A 20,323-nucleotide genomic window follows, 5' to 3' on the forward strand; every position below is an offset into this window, starting at 1 on the left:
TTCCTGTACCATATAATTCTGAAAAACCTTAAAATACAAAAAGAAAAGTCAGATACTTTTCTGAATCATGGTACCCATTTGATAAGCAGAAATAATTCTTATAAATATTACTAGTGTTCATCTCTTGCCAGATATGTAAATATCTGTGGCGCGATGGGTCAAGAGAAAAGTAATTATAAACTTCAGGAAAGGAGATAAAATGCTTTATGCTCCAAACCTGGCTTTCAGCTATAAAGCCTAGGCTTTTTAGCACCATTCCGGATCGTTCTGGAATAGCTGTGTCCTACCAGCTCTCAATGAGCACTCTGTATCCCTGGAATCATGTGGAAGCAAAGAGCACGACATAGCACTCGAAGGCACGTGAGGCACCACTGCACCGCGACGGTGTCCATGCCTACCTCCCACTGCGCTGCAGCGAGACGTCATCTCCCAGAGCACCAGGGCCATGGAGTAGACATCTGTCTGCTTGAAGGACTCGACATTCTCCAGATTCATCCTGGACTCTAGGACCTCTGGAGCCATGTATCTCGCCGTTCCCACCTAAAGCAAAAACAGACATTGAGGCCCATCACTGAATTCCAGCTGCATGCCTATTTTCAAAATATAGCTGATGTTTGTCCCCTACACAGGTAGTGGACCTTTAAAAAGCACAATGCTTTTTAAAGTAACAAGACCTGCACAGAAAGGTACAGCTTATGTAATGATTTTTCTAAAAATAGGTGTTCTCTCCCTGAAAATCCTTTAATGAATATAACAAAATAAAAATGCCATAATAAAGAAATGCCAAAACCCAGAGCTGCTTTGTTTAGCCCCGTGACATATGTCATCATATCACGTATACAATAACATCCTTGAACCTGAGTGACCACATCAGTGATATTTTTGATGTTGATTTTTGTTTTTGCAAATTAAATATTTTTTCACCCTTGTAACTCCAAGATTTGTGGTGAAATAATAATTGCCATTAATTTTTTGTCACTTGAGAATTGTCTTAATCTTCTTTGTTTACCCCATGGCACATTCTAGTGTGCCAAGAATGTCGTATAATTACATAAAATCTCTGCTAAATTGAATTGTATGAAAGTATTTCCATTAAGAGCCCAAACCTGGTCATTTTATAATTTTGATGGGCATGCTATGTAGTTTTATTTGAATGATGACTGGTAGTATGAAAACACTGCGATACATAGGAACATAGAAGAAATGCTTCTGGGGAAAAAAAATCACTTGAATGTTTGATAATGTATAGACTGACTAAATAACAATGAAATCCTGCCTTCCCAAGGATCCAGGGAATGTCAAGTGAGTTGATAATATCACCCCAAATAACGCTTCTTACTGGCATGCATTAGAAGAAATTTTTCTTTTTAATAGGTCATTGCATGACTTGTTACCCTGGCACAGTAATCTGTCCATGTTTCAACATGTTTATCTCTACACTTGGATGTGTGGCCATGGACCCGGAGAGCTGCCTGTGCAGTGACTAGATGCTTCAAAAGCACTCCCCTCAGCCTGGTTAGAGGAAACAACGGTGCTCTCAACACTTCACTCTAATCCACAGCCAAGCTTCTGGCATGTGAAACATAGAGAATGACGGTAATGTTAGTATCTAATAGCTCCTTAACCAAAAAGGTTTCAATTTTAATCTGTGAGATGCTTCAGAAGAGGAACTCTTCCTTCACCCAGTCCGTCACTCACTCTACAAATACTTATTGGTCACTTTCCCTGTTCAAGGCCTTGTGATGGATATGACCAAATAGATGTGGATTTGGACTTCAAGGAGACAGCCTTCTAGAATGGTAAAAAAAAAAACAAAAAAACAAAAAACAAACAAAAAACCAATATAAGGACCAAGAGTACAGAGTAGCAAGGGCTGAGTACAACCCTAAGATAAAGATAAGAGATACAGGAAAAAGATAGAGATACAGTACTAGCAGTGTTCGAAGCAAAGGAAAATAATGTCCAAATGGAAGAGAAATGAGGACTGACTCAAGGAGAAATGCCTGTCCTAAGCTGGTAAGGATCTAGAGAACCAGGGAGAGAAATGCTGCTGGTTGGCAGAGGTACCCTGGCACGAGAGCGGGGTGCACTCAGGATTAACTGGATTCCCTGGACCAGTGTCAGAGTGCAGGCCTGATGGAGATGAGAGGGAGGGGTGCCAGTAGCAAGGGGAGGGGCCCAAGGGGGCCGGGGCTGCCCTACCTGCCCACTGTTGGCCAGGTCATCCACAGATAGAGTGGGGTCCAGCCGCAGGGAGAGGCCGAAGTCACAGAGGCAGCAGGTGAGGTCTCCCTTGACCAGGATGTTGGAGCTCTTGAGGTCCCTGTGCACGATGGGCATCTTGGGTCGGCCGCACAGTGTGTGGTCGCTGTGCAGGTGCGCGATGCCACGGGCCAGAGAGCCGCCCAGCCTGCGCAGGTCCTCCCAGCTGATGACGTGGCGCGTCAGGTACTCCTGCAGGTTGCCCTTGGCGTGGAAGGCGGTGATCAGCCAGTACTGCTTGCCCAGCTCCGTCTTGCGCTCCTCAGCTGTCAGGAACTGCAGGATGTTCTCGTGCTTGAGGTTGATGTCCGAGAAGATGTCCTTCTCCGTCTTCCAGGAGGCATATTCTTCATAGGGGAAGATCTTGACGGCCACGGTCTCAAACTGCTCAGACGTGTTCTGCCTCAACTTGGCCTTGTAGACCTCGGCGAAGCGCCCTTTGCCCACCAGGGTGTCCAGCTCGATGGGCAGCAACTCCGTGTTGTGATTGATGTTGTTGGCGCAGGTGGAGCTGATGTCGGAGCGGTCATCCTCCAGGATGATGGCCAGGTGCTCACTGAACTCCATCAGCTTGCGCGGCTTGCCCGAGTCCCAGGCCGGGCTCAGCTTCTGCTGCCGGTGGACACGGTAGCAGTAGAAGGTGACGATGACGGCAATGGCGATGCCCAGTGGTGGCAGGAGGCTGACACCTGTCACTTGGAAGATGACCAACAGCAAGTCGGGGTTGTTGGTGGCGTATTCTGAGGTGGAAACAAAGGAGAGAAGGAGCTGGGTCAGCAGGTGTGCACTGGAAGGAAGTGGTCCACACCCCAAGCATCATACGTTTTACCTTCAGCATAGTTTTTGTGGACAGCATATGGTGAGTTTTTATTACAGGCATGGATGCTAGTGTGCACTTGTCCAGTCTTGCCTGCCTCTGGCCATCTAGTCAGTATCTCCTACTCTTCCCTCAAAATTCATCTTAGAAATCAAAACTCAACATCAACCAATCAGAGAATTGTGTACGGGCTAATCACATACCCTGGGATGCCCCTCCCACGCCTGGTCTTTAAAAATGGTTTGCTGGCACTATTCACAATAGCCAGGACATAAAAACAACCTAAATGTCCATCAACAGAGGAATGGATAAAGAAGATGTGGTACATATATACAATAGAATATTACTCAGCCATAAAAAAGAATGAAGTAATGCCATTTGCGGCAATATGGATGGACCTAGACATGATCATACTAAATGAAGTAAATCAGAAAGATAAAAACAAAAACCATATGATATCATTTACATGTGGAATCTAAAATATGGCACAAATGAACTTATCTATAAAACAGAAACAGACTCACAGACACAGAGAACAGGCTTGTGGTTGCCAAGGGGTAGGGAAGGTGGGAGAGGGATGGATTGGGAGTTTGGGGTTGGCAGATGCAAACCATTACATATAAAATAGATAAACAACAAGTTCCTACTGTATAGCACAGGGAACGACATTCAATCTCCTGGGATAAACCATAATGGAAAAGAATATTAAAAAAAGGATGTAGCTATATGTATAACTGAATCACTTTGCTGGACAGCAGAAATTAGCACAACATTGTAAATCAACTATACTTCAATTAAAAAGATGCTTTGCTGAAACCCTTCGGGAGATTTGGGGGTTTGGGGGTGGGGTGGGCATGAGCTACCTGTTCTCCTTGCATGGCCCTGCAATAAATCTTTCTCTGCTAAAAAAAAAAAAAAAACCACACAAAAAACCCCCACAAAACTCAGCTTAAACGTCACTCCCTAAAGGAAATTTAGGAAAACATTCTATTTTATATATTCTCATAGCATGCCACATTTTTCCTGTGCAACAAGTGAGCACAATTTGAGTTAAATAACTATGACTACATTTATTGGTTTCATATTTGCCTTTCCCTACTTTCCCCACCCCAGCAGACTGACAGCTCTATGCTGCCAGGGACCATGCCTTTCTTCTCCATGACTGTAACCAGCACTTAGCACAGATGAGGGCCTTAATAAGTGTTGAATAAATGGATGCAGCATTTACTGAGTGTTCACTAAGCTCCAAGCACTGCAGGTTTTGGGGATACAGAAAATGACAACTCCTGCCTCCAGAGTGCTCATGTATATGGTATCTCGTGAAAACAGAGAGACAGCCACAATCCTGCCGCAGTCTGTGCTCTTTTGTAAACTCTAACTTGTCCTGTTCTGCTCAACACCCAGGCTACCATGAAACATCAGCTCTGGGCCTACTGGTCTGTGGCAAGGGTCTCTTTGGAAGTCAGTTACCTTATATCCCCCTAATGTTTCTCTTTTCAGTGTCATGTGATTTATAGCTTCATAGAACAGGGATATTTAGTAGCAATAATGGAAACATTAGTGAGGGAAGTTATAGAAGGGAAGTGCAGGCCAGTTTCCTGACTGGGACCACTGAGGCAGGCTCTGTGGGGGATGGAGAAGAGCCCTTATCACCAGCTAAGTAACTACAATGTCTTGTTCCTCAAACTTTGATTCATGAGCTGGCCTTGGTTGGCTCTGGTTAAGTAGTTTTCTTCTTGGGAAGAAGAACGTGGATGTAGATGCTCAGCGGGCAAGAGTCAGGGAAACACAGTTCTAGTTCAGGGAGAGCTTTGTGCTAGCCTGTCTCCACTGGAAACAGATGCCAGAATTCTATTACTTTATCAGTCATTCATTTTCTCTCAAAGGTGCCCACTAAGGAGCAGTCCTCATGCTCAGAAGCTAGATTCATTCATTAAACACAGCACTACTGAGGTCCTACTAGGGGATGGGACAGCCCTCAAAGTGGGGATGACCCAGCAGAGAAATTAGGATGTGTCTACACCTGCCTGGCAACATCCAGCAGTCTGGGATGGAAGCTAATGCGTGCCCCCATCTGTGCTGGAGTGTGGGGAAAGACAGAGAGACAGGGATGGCACAGTGGTAAGGACTGTCAGCTGGCCAGTGAAGGATGGGAAGCAGTCAATGATGGAAGAAGGAATGTTATGTGAAGAAGTAAGAATACAGGATCTACCTGAGGAAGAGCAGGAGTCCCAAACTGACAACTGTGCACAAAGGAATAGAGAGGAAAGTATGGGTAGATGGTTTGGGACCAGACATCATGTCCAAGGATGGATTCATAATTATATAATTGGCAGTATTCACCTACTGGCGGTGTATTTTAAAAAGTGATGAGACTACAGTCCAGGTGGAACAGAGATAATCTCTCAAAGGGAACCCATTACCTAAATGGTATTTGATACCTTCACTTAATGAAGCACAGAGAGAAATGAAACTAAGACGATGTCAAGTGGCACTATGATTAACTACCTATTCCTAAGGGAAGTTCTAAGTGGAAATGCCAACTTCCACTGACTATTCTACATGAAAGCCTTAGGTCTTACATCTATTTATGCCCCTAAAAACATGAAAAGTACCCACAAACATCAGAATTTCAGCAACCAAAAGGAAAAAAAATCACTATTTTGGAGGAAGATACATGAATGTATTAAAAAGAATAGACAAATTCGACAAGGTAGCAGGATACAAGATTAACATACAGAAATTGGTTGCATTTCTTTACACTAACAATGAAATATCAGAAGGTGAATGTAAATAAACAATCCCTTTTAAAAGCACATCAAAAAAATAAATAAATAACAACTTAGCAATAAACTTCACCACGGAGGTGAAAGACTTAATATGCTGAGAACTACAAAACATTAATAAAAGAAATTAAAGATGATTCAAAGAAATGGAAGATATCCCATGCTCTTGGATTGGAAGAATTAATACTATTAAAATGGCAATACTACCCAAAGCAATCTACAGATTTAATGTGACCCCCATCAAATTACCCCTGACATTTTCAAAGAACTAGAACAAAAAATCCTAAAATTTATATGGAACCATAAAAGACGCAGCCAAAGCAAACCTGAGGAAAACAAAGCAGGAGGCATAACCTTCCCAGACTTCTACAAAGCTACAGCAATCAAAACAGCATGGTATTGGCACAGAAAGAGACACACAGATCAATGGAACAGAATACAGTGCCCAGAAAAAAACTCACACGCCTACAGTCAATTAATCTTCAACAAAGGAGGCAAGAATATAAAATGGGAAAAAGATAGTCTCTTCAGCAAGTGGTGCTGAGAATGTTAGACAGCTGCATGTAAATCAATGAAGTTAGAACACACCCTCACACCATACACAAAAATAAACTCAAAATGGCTTAAAGACTGAAACATAAGACATGACACCATAAAACTCCTAGAAGAGATCATAGGCAAAAAATTCTTTGACATAAATTGTACTAATGTTTTCTTAGGTCAGTCTCCCAAGGCAATAGAAATAAAAACAAAAATAAACAAATGGGACCTAATCAAACTTACAAGCTTTTGTACAGCAAAGGAAACCATAAACAAAACAAAAAGAAAACCTACAGAATGGGAGAAAATATCTGCAAAGATGTGACTGACAAGGGCTTAATTTCCAAAATATCCAAACAGCTCATACAACTCAACAACAACAACAAAAAAAACCCAATCAAAAAATGGGCACAAGGCTTCCCTGGTGGCGCAGTGGTTGAGAGTCCACCTGCCGATGCAGGAGACACGGGTTCATGCCCTGGTCCGGGAAGATCCCACATGCCACGGAGCGGCTGGGCCCGTGAGCCATGGCCGCTGAGCCTGCGCGTCTGGAGCCTGTGCTCCACAACGGGAGAGGCCACAACAGTGAGAGGCCCGCGTACCGCAAAAAAAAAAAAAAAAAAAAAAAAAAAATGGGCACAAGACCTAAATAGACATTTCTCCAGAGAAGACATACAGGTGGCCAACTGGCACATGAAAAGATGCTCAACACTGCTAATTTTTAGAGAAATGCAAATTAAAACTACAGTGAGGTACCACCTCATACCAGTCAGAATGCCCATCATTAAAAAGTCTACAATTAACAAATGCTGGAGAGGGTGCAGATAAAAGGGAACCCTGTTACACTGTTGGTGGGAATGTAAATTGGTGCAGCCACTATGGAAAACAGTATGGAGGTTCCTCAAAAAACGAAAACTAGAGTCACCATATGATACAGCAATCCCACTCCTGGGCATATACTCTAACAAAACTATAATTCAAAAAGATGCATGCACCCCTATGTACATAGCAGCACTATTTACAATAGTCAAGATATGGAAACAACCTAAATGTCCATCAACAGATGAATGGATAAAGAAGATGTAGTGTGTGTCTCACACACAATGGAATATTAGCCATCAAAAAGAATAAAATAATGCCATTTTTCAGCAACATGGATGGACCTAGAGATTATCACACTAAGTGAAGTAAGTCAGACAGAGAAAGACAAATACCATATGATATCACTTATATGTGGAATCTAAAATACGATACAAATCAACATATCTACGAAACAAAAACAGACTCACAGATATAGACAACAGACTTGCCAAGGGGGAGGGGGGAGGGGCAGGAAGGAATGGGAGTTTGGGATTAGCAGAGGCAAACTATGGATAAACAACAAGGTCCTACTATATAGCACAAGGAACTATATTCAATATCCTGTGTCAAACCATAATGGAAAAGAGTATGAAAAAAGAATATATATGTCTGTATAACTGAGTCACTTTGCTGTACAGAAGAAATTAGCACAACACTGTAAATCAACTATACTTCAATAAAATTTTAAAGAATAGGAAGAAGGAAACAATTTGGTGATTGAATCTTGAAAACCTAAGTTCTTACACTGTCAGGCTTGAGTGGGACCCAAGGCAGGTGGGACTAGAGGCTTCAGTGTGGTGGGAAAAAGTGATTACAAGAAAGATTGGAACTACAAGTGAAATAGAAGATCTTGTGCAGAAGTATGGATGGTCTCTCTTGTCCAGCAAAGAATGAACCTGCAGATCAAGATTGAGGGGACAGCTGAAATGATATTGAGATGCAGCAGAAAATAAGGTTCCCCTCCTATAACTCCACCTCTACTATCTGGACTATCCAATGGGCATGTTTTCTTCAGGTGGCCACTTGTCTTTAACAACATAAAATGTCTTATAAATAAATGGGTTTGATTCTCTGATTGCTTGTTCTTCCCATGAAAAAGTAAGCTCTACAAGGGTAAATCCACACATATTATCACCAGGCTCTACCCAGCAGCTGGCTCAGGGCAGGGCACTTAGGTACTCAGCAAATGTTTCCTGTAGAAGCTGAATGAATGACTACTTATGTGGGACAATATCCCTCCCATTCTTGTATAAAGAAGATGTGGTACATATATACAATGATGGAATACTACTCAGCCATAAAAAGAATGAAATAATGCCATTTGCAGAAACATGGATGGACCTAGAGATTATCATACTAAGTGAAGTAAGTCATTAAGAGAAAGACAAATACCATGTGGTATCACTTACATGTGGTATCTAAAATATGACACAAATGAACCTATCTATGAAACAGAAACAGAATCGTGGACATAGAGAACACTGCCAAGGGGGAGGAGGGGGGGGAGGGATGGAGTGGGAGGCTGGGATTAGCAGATGTAAGCTTTTATATATAGAATGGATAAACAACAGGGTCTCTATAGCACAGAGAACTATATTCAATATCCTGTGATAAACCATAATGGAAAAGAATATAAAAAAAAGAATGTGTATATATATATATATATATATATATATATATATATGTATGTATAACTGAATCACTTTTCTGTATAGCAGAAATTAACACAACATTGTAAGTCAACTATACTTCAATTAAAAAAAAACATCCCTCCCATGCTTTATGCTCTACAGCAGGGGTTGGCAAACTATGGCCCCAGGGCCCACAGGCTGCTCTTATACAGCCTCAAGAGCTGTGAATTTTTCATTTTTAAAGGGTCGTTTAAATACAAAAAGAAACTAAGTAGTTCATACAACAGAGATCATATCTGGCCCAGAAAGCCTAAACTATTTACTGCCTGGCCCTTTACAGAAAAAGTTTACTAGCCCCTCTTCTATTGGTGTTATTTTAACAACCTGCAATGCATTGGCAGAATTTGGAGAGAATTCATTCTGGTCCAATGTGAATATTCTTTTACATATGAGAAAACAACACAATGAAAAAATTTTAAATATTAACTGCATAATTACTCAGCTATGTCTCCAATTCATTAAAGGGTGTAAAATGTCCAAATGAACTGTTCATGTATCACTGATAATTTTATTTTCTAATTCCTGTCCATATATGTAAAAGGGTCTTCCTTGCTGATTTCTAGTCTTCTTCAGGCTAAGGGAAACAGAAAAACAGAAATCTCCTTTAATTTATTAATTGAAGAAGACTCTAGAAATCCCCCTTTCAATGTCAGAAACCAAAGTATTACTTTCCCCTCAAATTTCCTTTGATTTCTTTTTGAAAACCTACAGGTAAAAATGTGGTGAGGAAGGAATTATCTATTAACATCTGTCAATCTTGAAACTTCAAAGCGGTGGTGAAAAACCCTAACAATAGCAAATCAGGCTGAAAGGAACTTTGGGATGTGGCTTTATCTAAACCAAAGCCACCCACACACTCTCAGAGTTAACCCTTGAGCTGCTCCTAGAAAAACCAACAGCTATAGCTATAGTAGGTACAAGCTAGCTTCTCCTTTACTCAGAGACCAGCAGGAAGTATTTCTTTTTGCCAGCCCCCAGTTACACAGAAACTCATAATTATCGAATACAAATTATGTACTTCTCTGTGTGCCAAGAGTTTTATATAATATTTACATTTAATTGAAAGAAAAACCCTATGAGGTAGATACTGCTATTATTATAAACCCAATTTTTCAGATAGGGAAGCTAAGGGTCAGACAGTTTAAATAATTTCTCAAGCTCTGTTTGATTAGAGACCCCCGCTCTTAACCCCATGCCATACTGTCTCTAAACTTCACATCAGTGGGAGCTGATTAAGAATGACTTCATACAAGCTCTCAATTTGATAAAGTGGTTTTCTTCACTGGGGGCTGGACTAAGTGATTTCACGGCCGTCCACTAAGGTTTAACTCTGAACTATGGGCAGTTCTCAGACAATGTGTCGGGTGTGCAGACTGTTCCCCTTGGCTCTTAACTAAGAACCAGAGTGGACTAGTGTTCTTGCAAATATGCATCTTTTCCCTGCCTGGGAAGGAAAAGTCTCACACAAGGAAGAACCCTAAAATCTTTCACAGGACCTAGAATGTAGGGCACTCAAGATATGGAACCCTCCATGAATTGTTTCTTGGGCACACAGGTAACCAGTGCTCAAAAGGTGATGTTCACATGACACTCCCTTGTTATGTAACACTGAGCCACACAGAGTTCTGGGGGGCATTACAAACAAGGGGAACTTTTCCAGGGTTCATACACACACAGCTCTCCACTGTTAACAGCAGACTTTCTTAGCCTGGGCTCCAGAGATAGACTTCTGGGAGTGTGTAAATTTAAATGGGCAAAATGACATCTTTTTATTTTCTCTAACCTTTAACTAAAATTTCACATTTCCCAGCATTAGCGACACCTATGACTTTGTCACCAAGAGAAACCACAGATATTTTCATGCCGCTTTACATGTGTTGCAGAGGCCTCGGTGAATCCTTTATATTCATCGCTTAGCCATTTCAATTTGTTCGATCTGATGCTAGATCTTGTTATTTAAACCATTACTATAGAAGTAAATATTACTGCATCACAAATTCATTTTTTTAATATTTGATAATTGTATTACACTATGTTTGATCTTCTTTGAACTCCTGTGTATTCTATTTTATGCATTTGAAGACATCACTGTGAAGAGATCCACAGGCTTCGCCAGACGTCCCAGAAGTACAGGGCACACACATAAAACCAGAGGGCCCTGGGCAGAGTGAAGGCATCAAGCCCTAGCCTCTCTGCCAGGATTTCCTAGAGCAGAGATTTCCAGGCTCATCTGTTTCTCTGGGAAGTCAGTAAGGAAGGATACGGGTGCCAGTGACGGACCCTCCGTCATTGGTGGACAAGGGGATTCTATCACGTGTGAGGGGAGCTCTACAGTGGAAAAGGATGGGAAATTCTCCTCTGAACTCTCTTAAGGACACCAGAGATAACTCCCCTATCATGGGCTTTATTGAACTGGGGAAAGATCATTCACTTTATCAGCAGCATCTCACTTTATTTCTTCAACAGCCAAGTCAGGTTCTGTTCATTGCCCTGGTTTATAGAGGAGGCTACTGAGGAAGGAAGGGAGGGATGAAGGGAGGCAGGGAGGGGAGGAGAGGGGTGGAGAGAGAGGGAGGGAGGGAGAGAGGGAGGGAGGGAGGGCGAGAGGGAGGGAGGGAGAGAGGGAGGGAGGGAGGGAGAGAGAAAGGCGAAGTGGGGGGGGAATGAGAGGCAGAAGGGGGAGTGTGAGAGAGAGAGAGAGAGACAGGGAAGGGAAGGGAAGAAAGAAGGGAAAAAAGAAAGAAAGAAACCGAGAGGAGCCTGTTTCCCACGGGTCTGAGCGGCTCCAGAGCCCTTGTTCTTTCCAAGCCACCAAGATGTCTCCCTAGCAATGAACCAAAGGCCCGTTTAATAATTCCAAAATTTTCCAACCAAATGTGTCCCACATAGAGGAGCCAAACTGACTTGCAAATAAGGAGCCATTTGCAAATGTCAGAATCTTGATAAATAAATAGCTTTTAAGGACAAATGTCAAAGATAAATGTTAGTCCACCATTAAAAAAAAAAACAAACACACACACTGGCAGAAAACCTCAAGGGGAAATTCCTTGGTATAGGTTCCTCCAGAATGACTTAAATAAGTTAAAGGAAAAAAAAGTAAATAAGTTGCCTAATCACACACACACAGGCGGGCACACACATGCAACACAATGGAAACATGTAGCTCCCAGGCTCTTTCAAGTCCTCTGTGAGGCCCAAATCCAACACTGATTACCAAAAGGAACTTAAAACTGAATCTCTATAATTCTTTTTTTTTTTTCAAAAAATCACATAGTAAAAAGGACATTAAATTAAGGCCAAGAGTAAAAATGCCTATGTGGGTTGGTTAATGCATCTTGATAAAAACCAAATTAACAGAGCTGAATTTGACAGATGGGATCCTACTTTAATATTTGAATTAGTTCTGCAATTCCTCCACTCAATGAAGAGTTTGGGCAAAAATTTACCAAGACAGTAATTTATCCAAGACACAGAAAGGGATACAGATGCTCGTTTTCTGTACACCTCAGTGCGTTGGTGAACACTGCAAGACAACCACAGAGATGCTTGAAGTTGGCAGTGACACGCTAACCACAGAGATTTTCACACGCCAACATGTTCATCTAAAGCAACAGGCTGAGATCCAAAGAAGGAAACTGTGCTCAAGAGAGATACGCTGGTGGGAAAGGAGAATTTCCTGTCTCAAGTCATTAATTAAGTCAAGTTAATTGTAATATTTAAAAGCACAGCATTCATTTACTGAGAACCTACTAAATGCCAAACACTGGGTTTCACGTGGATTATTTTGAACCCCTGCAGCCACACTGCTAGATCTGAATCAGTTCCCATTTCCTAGACGTGCAGATGGAAGCCTGTGTGTACAGTGAGCTGCGGTCCTTGCAGAGGAGGCTGGTGTGGCAGTTAGTGGCAAGTTGGAGGGGCAGTGTGTCATCCAACAGAGGCTTCAATATGAGCATTTAGACAAAGGACAAGATTACACAACCAAAGAAAAGAGAAGGAAAGAGAGAGTAAAGATGAAAGTTGAAATCAGTGGAATAGAAAACAAAGTTACAAGAGGGAGAATCAACAATACCCTGAATGGGTTGTATCATGATCAACACAACACGTAAACCTCGGTGAGACTGATACATAGCCAAGGGCAAAGGCCCGGAGGAGAAAGAATCACGGGCACAGCCAAGACTCAAGGGATCTGAAAAACTTTTCCAATAAGTTTGAAAACTTAAAACAATATTGGTCAAAGTCCTAAAAGTTTATATGTGTAACTTACTAAAACTGACCCAAGAAAAACCTGAATAATCTTACAAACATTAAAGAAACTGAGTAGTTAAAAATCTTCCACAGTATAACCCTATTTTTTTTATCTTTAAGCCTTTTACTGTCAAATTTCTTAGTATCAGTGACTGAATACACACTTCAGAATTTGATTTTTGTGGAATTGTCAACCCCCTAAAAAAAACTTCCTACAATAAAAATGCCAGTGGAAATCTTACAAAAATGTTTAATCATAGTCTAAACAACTGGGAACCATCAGATAAATCCAGAATGTGCCTCTATAAAATCAATGGCCCACCTGTTTCAAGTCAGAGTCACAAAAAAAAAGAAACACACTGAAGAGGCAAAATAACCAAATGCCATGCATGGTCCTTGACTGGAACAGCAGAAACCCCACTGCTTTGGGGAAATTTGAATGTGGACTGTAATACACCCACACACCCACCCCCAGTGCCTCCCCACACACATAGAAATGAGAAGATGATAAAATGTTAACACATGGTAAATAGAGAGAAAGGGAAAGTGTATACAGGGGCTCACTGTTCCATTCTTTCAACTTTTCAGAAAGTTTAATTTTTTTCCAGTAAAAATTGGGGGAAAAAGTATCCGAAAACATTTGAGCAACAGTGTTCCCCTTGAAGCCCCAAACACACCTGTCCTAGATGAAGCTGAGAGCCACCGAACTTTCAAGAAGTAGGTTATTTCCATGTCACACAAACTCAGTGAATAGGAAAAGCATTCTCTGAAAATAGGACAACCAAAAGCAGACAAAAAGAATATAAGAAAATTACAGAACAATCTCATTGGTGTACCATGACTTAAAAAAACGAATAATAAATAAAAATGGCAGCAACCCAAATCCAGTCGAGGATATAAAATAAAAAGTATTATTTTAAATTAAAAACAAATATGCAAAGAAAACAACTCCTATCGTTGATCACATTAATAATTTAAATGAGAAAAAACTGTATGATCAATTCAGTAGATACAGAGAAAGTATGTGACAAAGCTAAAGGCCTCCATAAGGAATATATATACCAACAATCCTCAGCAAACCTTATTGTAATGGGGACGTTTTAAATGCATTCCTTTGAAAAACAGTTCAGGCACTGAGGCCAATTATAGCTATCTCTAGTCAACATGAATTACAGATCCCAACCAACCAGCACAGTAAGGCAAAAGGGGGGAACCTGCCATACCAGATAAAACAGGTCTATACATCAACAGCCTCATCTTGCCTGGTCCTTTACACCTGTTCAGTGTTTCTTAGTCTCCAGATGTCATTGTGCTCGCTCATCTACTGTACAAACAGATCCACTGACAGGTGGCTGCTTTTCTGATGATATAATTTATATTTAAAGGATGATTTGATATTGGGAAGACAGGAAGTTGACAATATTAAAAGCACCCTTAGGGCTTCCATGGTGGCACAGTGGCTGAGAGTCCGCCTGCCGATGCAGGGGACACGGGTTCGTGCCCCGGTCTGGGAAGATCCCACATGCTGCGGAGCGGCTAGGCCCGTGAGCCATGGCTGCTAAGCCTGCACGTCTGGAGTCTGTGCTCCGCAACGGGAGAGGCCACGACAGTGAGAGGCCCGCGTACCGCAAAAAGAAATAAAAGCACTCTTACATTCAGTCCCAAAACCCTATTATTTCCAAAGAGACTAACACAAAGTACATTTTTTAAAATAAATTTTATTTATTTATTTATTTATTTTTGGCTGCATTGGGTCTTTGTTGCTGCATGCAGGCTTTCTCTAGTTGCGGCGAGTGGGGGCTACTCTTCACTGTGGTGCATGGGCTTCTCATTGCAGTGGCTTCTCTTGTTGCGAAGCACGGGCTCTAGGCATGTGGGCTTCAGTAGCTGTGGCACGCGGGGCTCAGTAGTTGTGTCTCACGGGCTCTAGAGTGCAGGTTCGGTAGTTATGGTGCACGGGCTTAGTTGCTCCGCAGCATGTGGAATCTTCCCAGACCAGTGATCGAACCCGTGTCCCCTGCACTGGCAGGTGGATTCTTAACCACTGCGCCACCAGGAAAACCCACAGAGTACATTTTGTTAAAAGAGCTTATTTGAGGATTTTCATCCCAAGTCTCCTGCATATCCCCAAATCATCTCTCTTTGCCACGCTGTGTTTGCTGCCGGGGGTTTAAGGTCACATTTTGTGCAGGATATTACACAACAGAGACTGCATTTCAAATCCTGAAGTCCCTGCAGCTCTTGGATGAGGACTTCTCTTGAGCTTTCCAAGTCTACAATCTAAGTGATATACTTTCATGTTACTTCTTTGCCTCTAAACCATGATATGTCCAGACACCACATTGAGCTAAGATTCGATTTCATGATTTTCTCAATGCACACAGAGAAGTTGCCTTTTTTTACAATTTGAAGAAAAAAAATAGTTCTAGACTCAAACAAGTAATATTTTATCAGGCAATTTGGAAAGCCCTAAGAATAATCAAAGCAGATTCTTCAATTCAAAAATTGACCGATACCAGGAATTCCCTGGTGGTCCAATGGTTAGGACTCTGTGTTTTTACTACCGAGGGCCTGGGTTCCATCCCTGGTTAGGGAACTAAGATCCCACAAGTCATGCAGTGTGGCCGGAAAAAAAAAAAAATTACAGACACTATTCTGTATACTTAGAGGTAGTATAAGTTGGTTTTTAAGAACTGGGGACTCTGAAGCTTTTGCACAGCAAAGGAAACCATAAACAAAACGAAAAGACAACCCACAGAATGGGAGAAAACATCTGCAAACAAAGCAACTGACAAGGGATTAATCACCAAAACGTGCAAACAGCTCATGCAGCTCAATATCAAAAAAACAAACAACCCAATTAAAAAAGGGGTGGAAGATCTAAATAGACATTTCTCCAAAGAAGACATACAGATGGTCAAAAAGCACATGAAAAGATGCTCGACATTGCTAGTTATTAGAGAAATGCAAATCAAAGCTACAATGAGGTATCACCTCACACTGGTCAGAATGGCCATCATCAAAAAGTCTACAAACAATAAATGCTGGAGAGAGTGTGGAGAAAAGGGAACTCTCCTACACTGTTGGTGGGAATGTAAATTGGTACAACCATTATGGAGAACAGTATGAAGGTTCCTTACAAAACTAAAAATAGAGCTACCGTATGATCCAGCAATCCCACTCCTGGGCATATATCCAGAGAAAACCGTACTTTGAAAAGATGTATGCACCCCAATGTTCACTGCAGCAACTATTTACAATACCCAGGACATGGAAGCAAACTAAATGTCCATCGACAGAGGAATGGGTAAAGAAGATGTGGTACATTTATAACGGAATATTACTCAGCCATAAAAAAGAATGGAATAATGCCATTTGCAGCAACATGGATGGACCTGGAGATTATCATACTATGTGAAGTCAGGTAGAGAAAGACAAATATCGTATGACATTACTTACATGTGGAATCTAAAAAAATGATACAAATGAACTTATTTACAAAACAGAAAACAGACTCGCAGACTTTGAAAAGAAACTTATGGTTACCAAAGGGGAAAGTGCCGGAGAGGGGATAAATTAGGAGTATGGGATTAACAGATGCAAACTACTGTATATAAATAGATAAACAATAAGGACCTACTGTAGAGCACAGGGAACTATATTCAATATCTTCTGGTAACCTATAATGGAAAAGAATCTGAAAAAGAATATATATGTATATATGTATAACTGAATCACTTTGCTATACACCTTAAAGTAACACAACACTGTAAATCAACCATACTTCAATTTTTTTTAAAAAGCAGGTAGAAGGCCTTGGAGGGAGTCAGTCTGGCTGCGCTAAGAGAAGGGAAGGCAGATGCTTTTTGGCTGTCTGGTTTGGATTCTGTTTTCCCAGAGACAAAATTCAGTTTTATCACGTCTAGTGAAGTGGGACCCAGTTATAATAAAGAAAATGATGAAAGTGAACAAAAGGTACAGATATCCGCTAGACGTTTACTGGCTATGTTCCAAGTATGTTCATTTGACAGACAAAGGGAGCATTACTGAGTCACAGCCCTGGCCGGGCACAGACACATGGGGATCCCTATAGGCAGAGATACAGGATTTCTTAAGGAGCAAAGCAAATTGCCTCCTTATTCTGTGACACTCCACATCCTACCGGCTTTCCTGTTACTGCCCCATCTCTCACACACACACCCCAATCCATCACACTGTATGCATACTTTCTAACTCAGGAGTTCCAATATTTTGCATATTTTCTGGTGGCACGGTACAAAAAGAATCTCTTGGTGCCTCCAGGCCAGCAGTATCAGCAGGCAGCACCTGGGAACTTACTGGAAACACAGAATCTCAGCCCTGTCTTACACTGCTGACTGCAGAATCTGCATTTTATAAACTTTCTAGGAGATTCATTTACACAGTAAAGTTTGAGAAGCACTGCTTTAACAAACATCCCTTGGGATTCTGCCACAGAGTTGTTTCCCTCTTACAGAGAAAATTCACAGTGGACTCGCTTGCAAAGCCCTAGGGCAATTGTATTCAGTGCTAGCCAATGAGAAAATGGTCCATGAGAATGTTCTAGTCAAATGAACTTCAAGAGGAGTGTAGAATGAGATATAATTCCCCATCCATCATCTCAAGAAAAAGTAAACTATTAAATTCAGGCAAACAATAAAAAATCATTTTAATTAAACAACAAGGACAGTAGCTTACTGGGCATGCAGGGCTTAATTTAACTTCCAGCATATGGACAGCACTGTTTGACCTTCTAGACAGACTTTGAGAATACATTTTCCCCAAATGATGGAAGAATTCTTCTTTCCAGTACATTTGATTGTTTTATTCCAATTGTACATACTTCAAAACTAAGCTATTGCCTCACCTCACATCCCACTGCAGAGTCTCCTTTAGGTTATTTCCTCCCTACCTCTCTCCCCAACAAAAGGGTCTTAATGTAGTCTAATCCAGTATGACAACCTCTTCCAGAATATTGCTGAAAGGTACAGAGGAAACCTCTGTCATAAGTGTTACGACAGAGGGACTCCACTCCTCTATAAATCATCCCATAATCTAATCCCAATAGACCTATTAGGAGAAAGTCTCAACATTGGGATATTTTAAAATATATTCTTTATAATCAAATATGGCCTTCCCGTAAGTCCACTTACTGGCTTTTGTGCTATTCTCTAAAGCAAAAGACAATGCAATGACTCCTTCTTCTGTGGGAGGGCAGCTCTCAGACTGCTGTTAGGCATTTAACCCATTTCCCTAAATCATCTCATTTTCAAGCTGAACATCTCTGTCTTCTTCAATCACTCCTAAAAAGACCTATTTATCGGACCCTAAAGTCGGCACGTTTTATCAGACTCCCGCCTGCCAGCATGGAGCAGGCACCCCATAGGTGCCGGGTCTAAGTATAAAGTGATCTGGTCTCTGAAATCATTCTTGCTTCTCAAGATTCTCTGTGACGTTTCACCAGACCCAGCTCCAATACATGGGACGTAATCCATGTAGACAGGACTCTCACCGTTCTTACCAATGAGCACAGACTACTTACTGCTGGTTTGTGTGCTCTCGTTCCTGTTTGATTCTCTCCACCAGGTCACCCCAATTTCAGAACAACCTTAAATCCCCTCTAACCCCCTGGGTCTTTATCGCCTGAGCAGATGCCAAGCCAGCTTTCTGATAAGCTGCTCCTTTGCCACCAACTGTGTGAACAGACAGGCCTGGCTTGACGTGTATCTGTTCAGTTTCGTACCTCGGTCATTTCAGGCAGTTAGAACCCTGATCCTGTCCCTGCCGTTAGGCATTCCTTCCCCTGTGTTGACCGTCCTTCCCACATGAAGAGAGAGCCTGAAACGTGCCAGGCTTTGCCCACAACACAATGACACGTCCTATGAATATCTATCCTCCACGGGCTGACCTGTGCTCTCAGCAGCAGGATTTTTTCATTTCCTTCTCTGCGTTAGAGTCCTCTGACCACTAACTTAGCTTGGGCTTTGTTAAGACGCCCCAGCTGCCCCGATTCTCTCATTCTTTTCCTGGCTGCCTGTCTGGATCATATCTTCCACCCTGTCTAGGGGCCCTTCATGTTTTCAGGAAACCTGAAAACAGAGAGAGAGGGCTTGAGTTACACCACTATCCTCTCCAACAGGGAGACCCGCCAGCTTTAGAAAAGCACATCAATTATGCACATTATCAATACCTGTCACGTCACCGAAACACCTCCTGCCTTCTCTCTGGCTCCACCTGAACCACACTGTGGTTGGGTTTTGGCACCCAGACCCTGCCATCCACACCTTCAGGTTGCAAATGTGCCTGCCCTGAATGTGTCATTTCACCAGTTCTAAAACCTCAGATGCCTACCCAGCGAGGCCCGCGGCCTCGTTCTGAGGTCCTCGCTTGTAAAGTGTGGCAAAGCAGTGACATCCTGTATTAAGGAATCCTATTATTCTCCAGGGAGGGCGTGACCCAGGTGTGAGTTTGCTTGTTTTTCTTCTCCTCTAACCTGGAGGGCTGAATTTAGCTACTTCCTGTGGTGGTTACTGCTCTCTAATTGTTACCATCCTCTTTCAAGTTATATGGGGAACATGATGAAAAATACAAAAAGATGGGGCAGGAAAAACTGCCTTGAATTCAGTGGTTCCCAACATTGGCTGCATATTAGAATATCTTGGTGGGTTGTTGTTTTTTTAATCCTGACACCAGGCCCCAGACCAATTAAATCTGAAACTGCAGAGCTAAGACCCAGTTAATGAGTCATTTTTAAAGCTTCTCAGGTGGTTCCAATGTGCAGCCAAGGCCGAGAACGACGACTTCGGCCTGACGGGAGACTGGGATGGGACCTGGGAAAAAAGAGAAGGCATGGAAGGAATTTTAGTCACTAAATTTAGGATCCATTGTTCCTGACACTGGAGACAGTGGCATGAGGTGTATGTATTTTTTTTTAAGTAAAGAAGCAAATATGAATTGTTTCTTTAAAAGTTAATATTAGTTTTCATAAGGCATAATTATTGCTGGGAACACTGAGACTTTACATAATTAGCAACGTTTAAGAGTTATTTGAGGATCAGAAAAGGTTTTCCAAGAGCCAGTCAGCCAGATGTCCAACTGGA

General features: G+C 41.8%; 1 protein-coding gene across 1 annotated transcript in view; it reads right to left on the reverse strand.

Moving 5' to 3' along the window:
• TGFBR2 (transforming growth factor beta receptor 2) overlaps positions 1-20,323 on the reverse strand; it is a 95,901-nt gene that overhangs the window by 22,390 nt on the left and 53,188 nt on the right. The window contains exons 4-5 of the mRNA XM_081246972.1: positions 2,203-3,002; positions 399-540 (exon numbers count right to left, since the gene is read on the reverse strand). Of these exons, the coding sequence (XP_081103098.1) occupies positions 399-540; positions 2,203-3,002 (942 nt within the window). The remainder of the gene's footprint in view (positions 1-398; positions 541-2,202; positions 3,003-20,323) is intronic.

The sequence above is a fragment of the Mesoplodon bidens genome, assembly GCF_964165515.1.
Source record: "Mesoplodon bidens genome assembly, chromosome: 10".
Classification (NCBI taxonomy): domain Eukaryota; kingdom Metazoa; phylum Chordata; class Mammalia; order Artiodactyla; family Ziphiidae; genus Mesoplodon; species Mesoplodon bidens.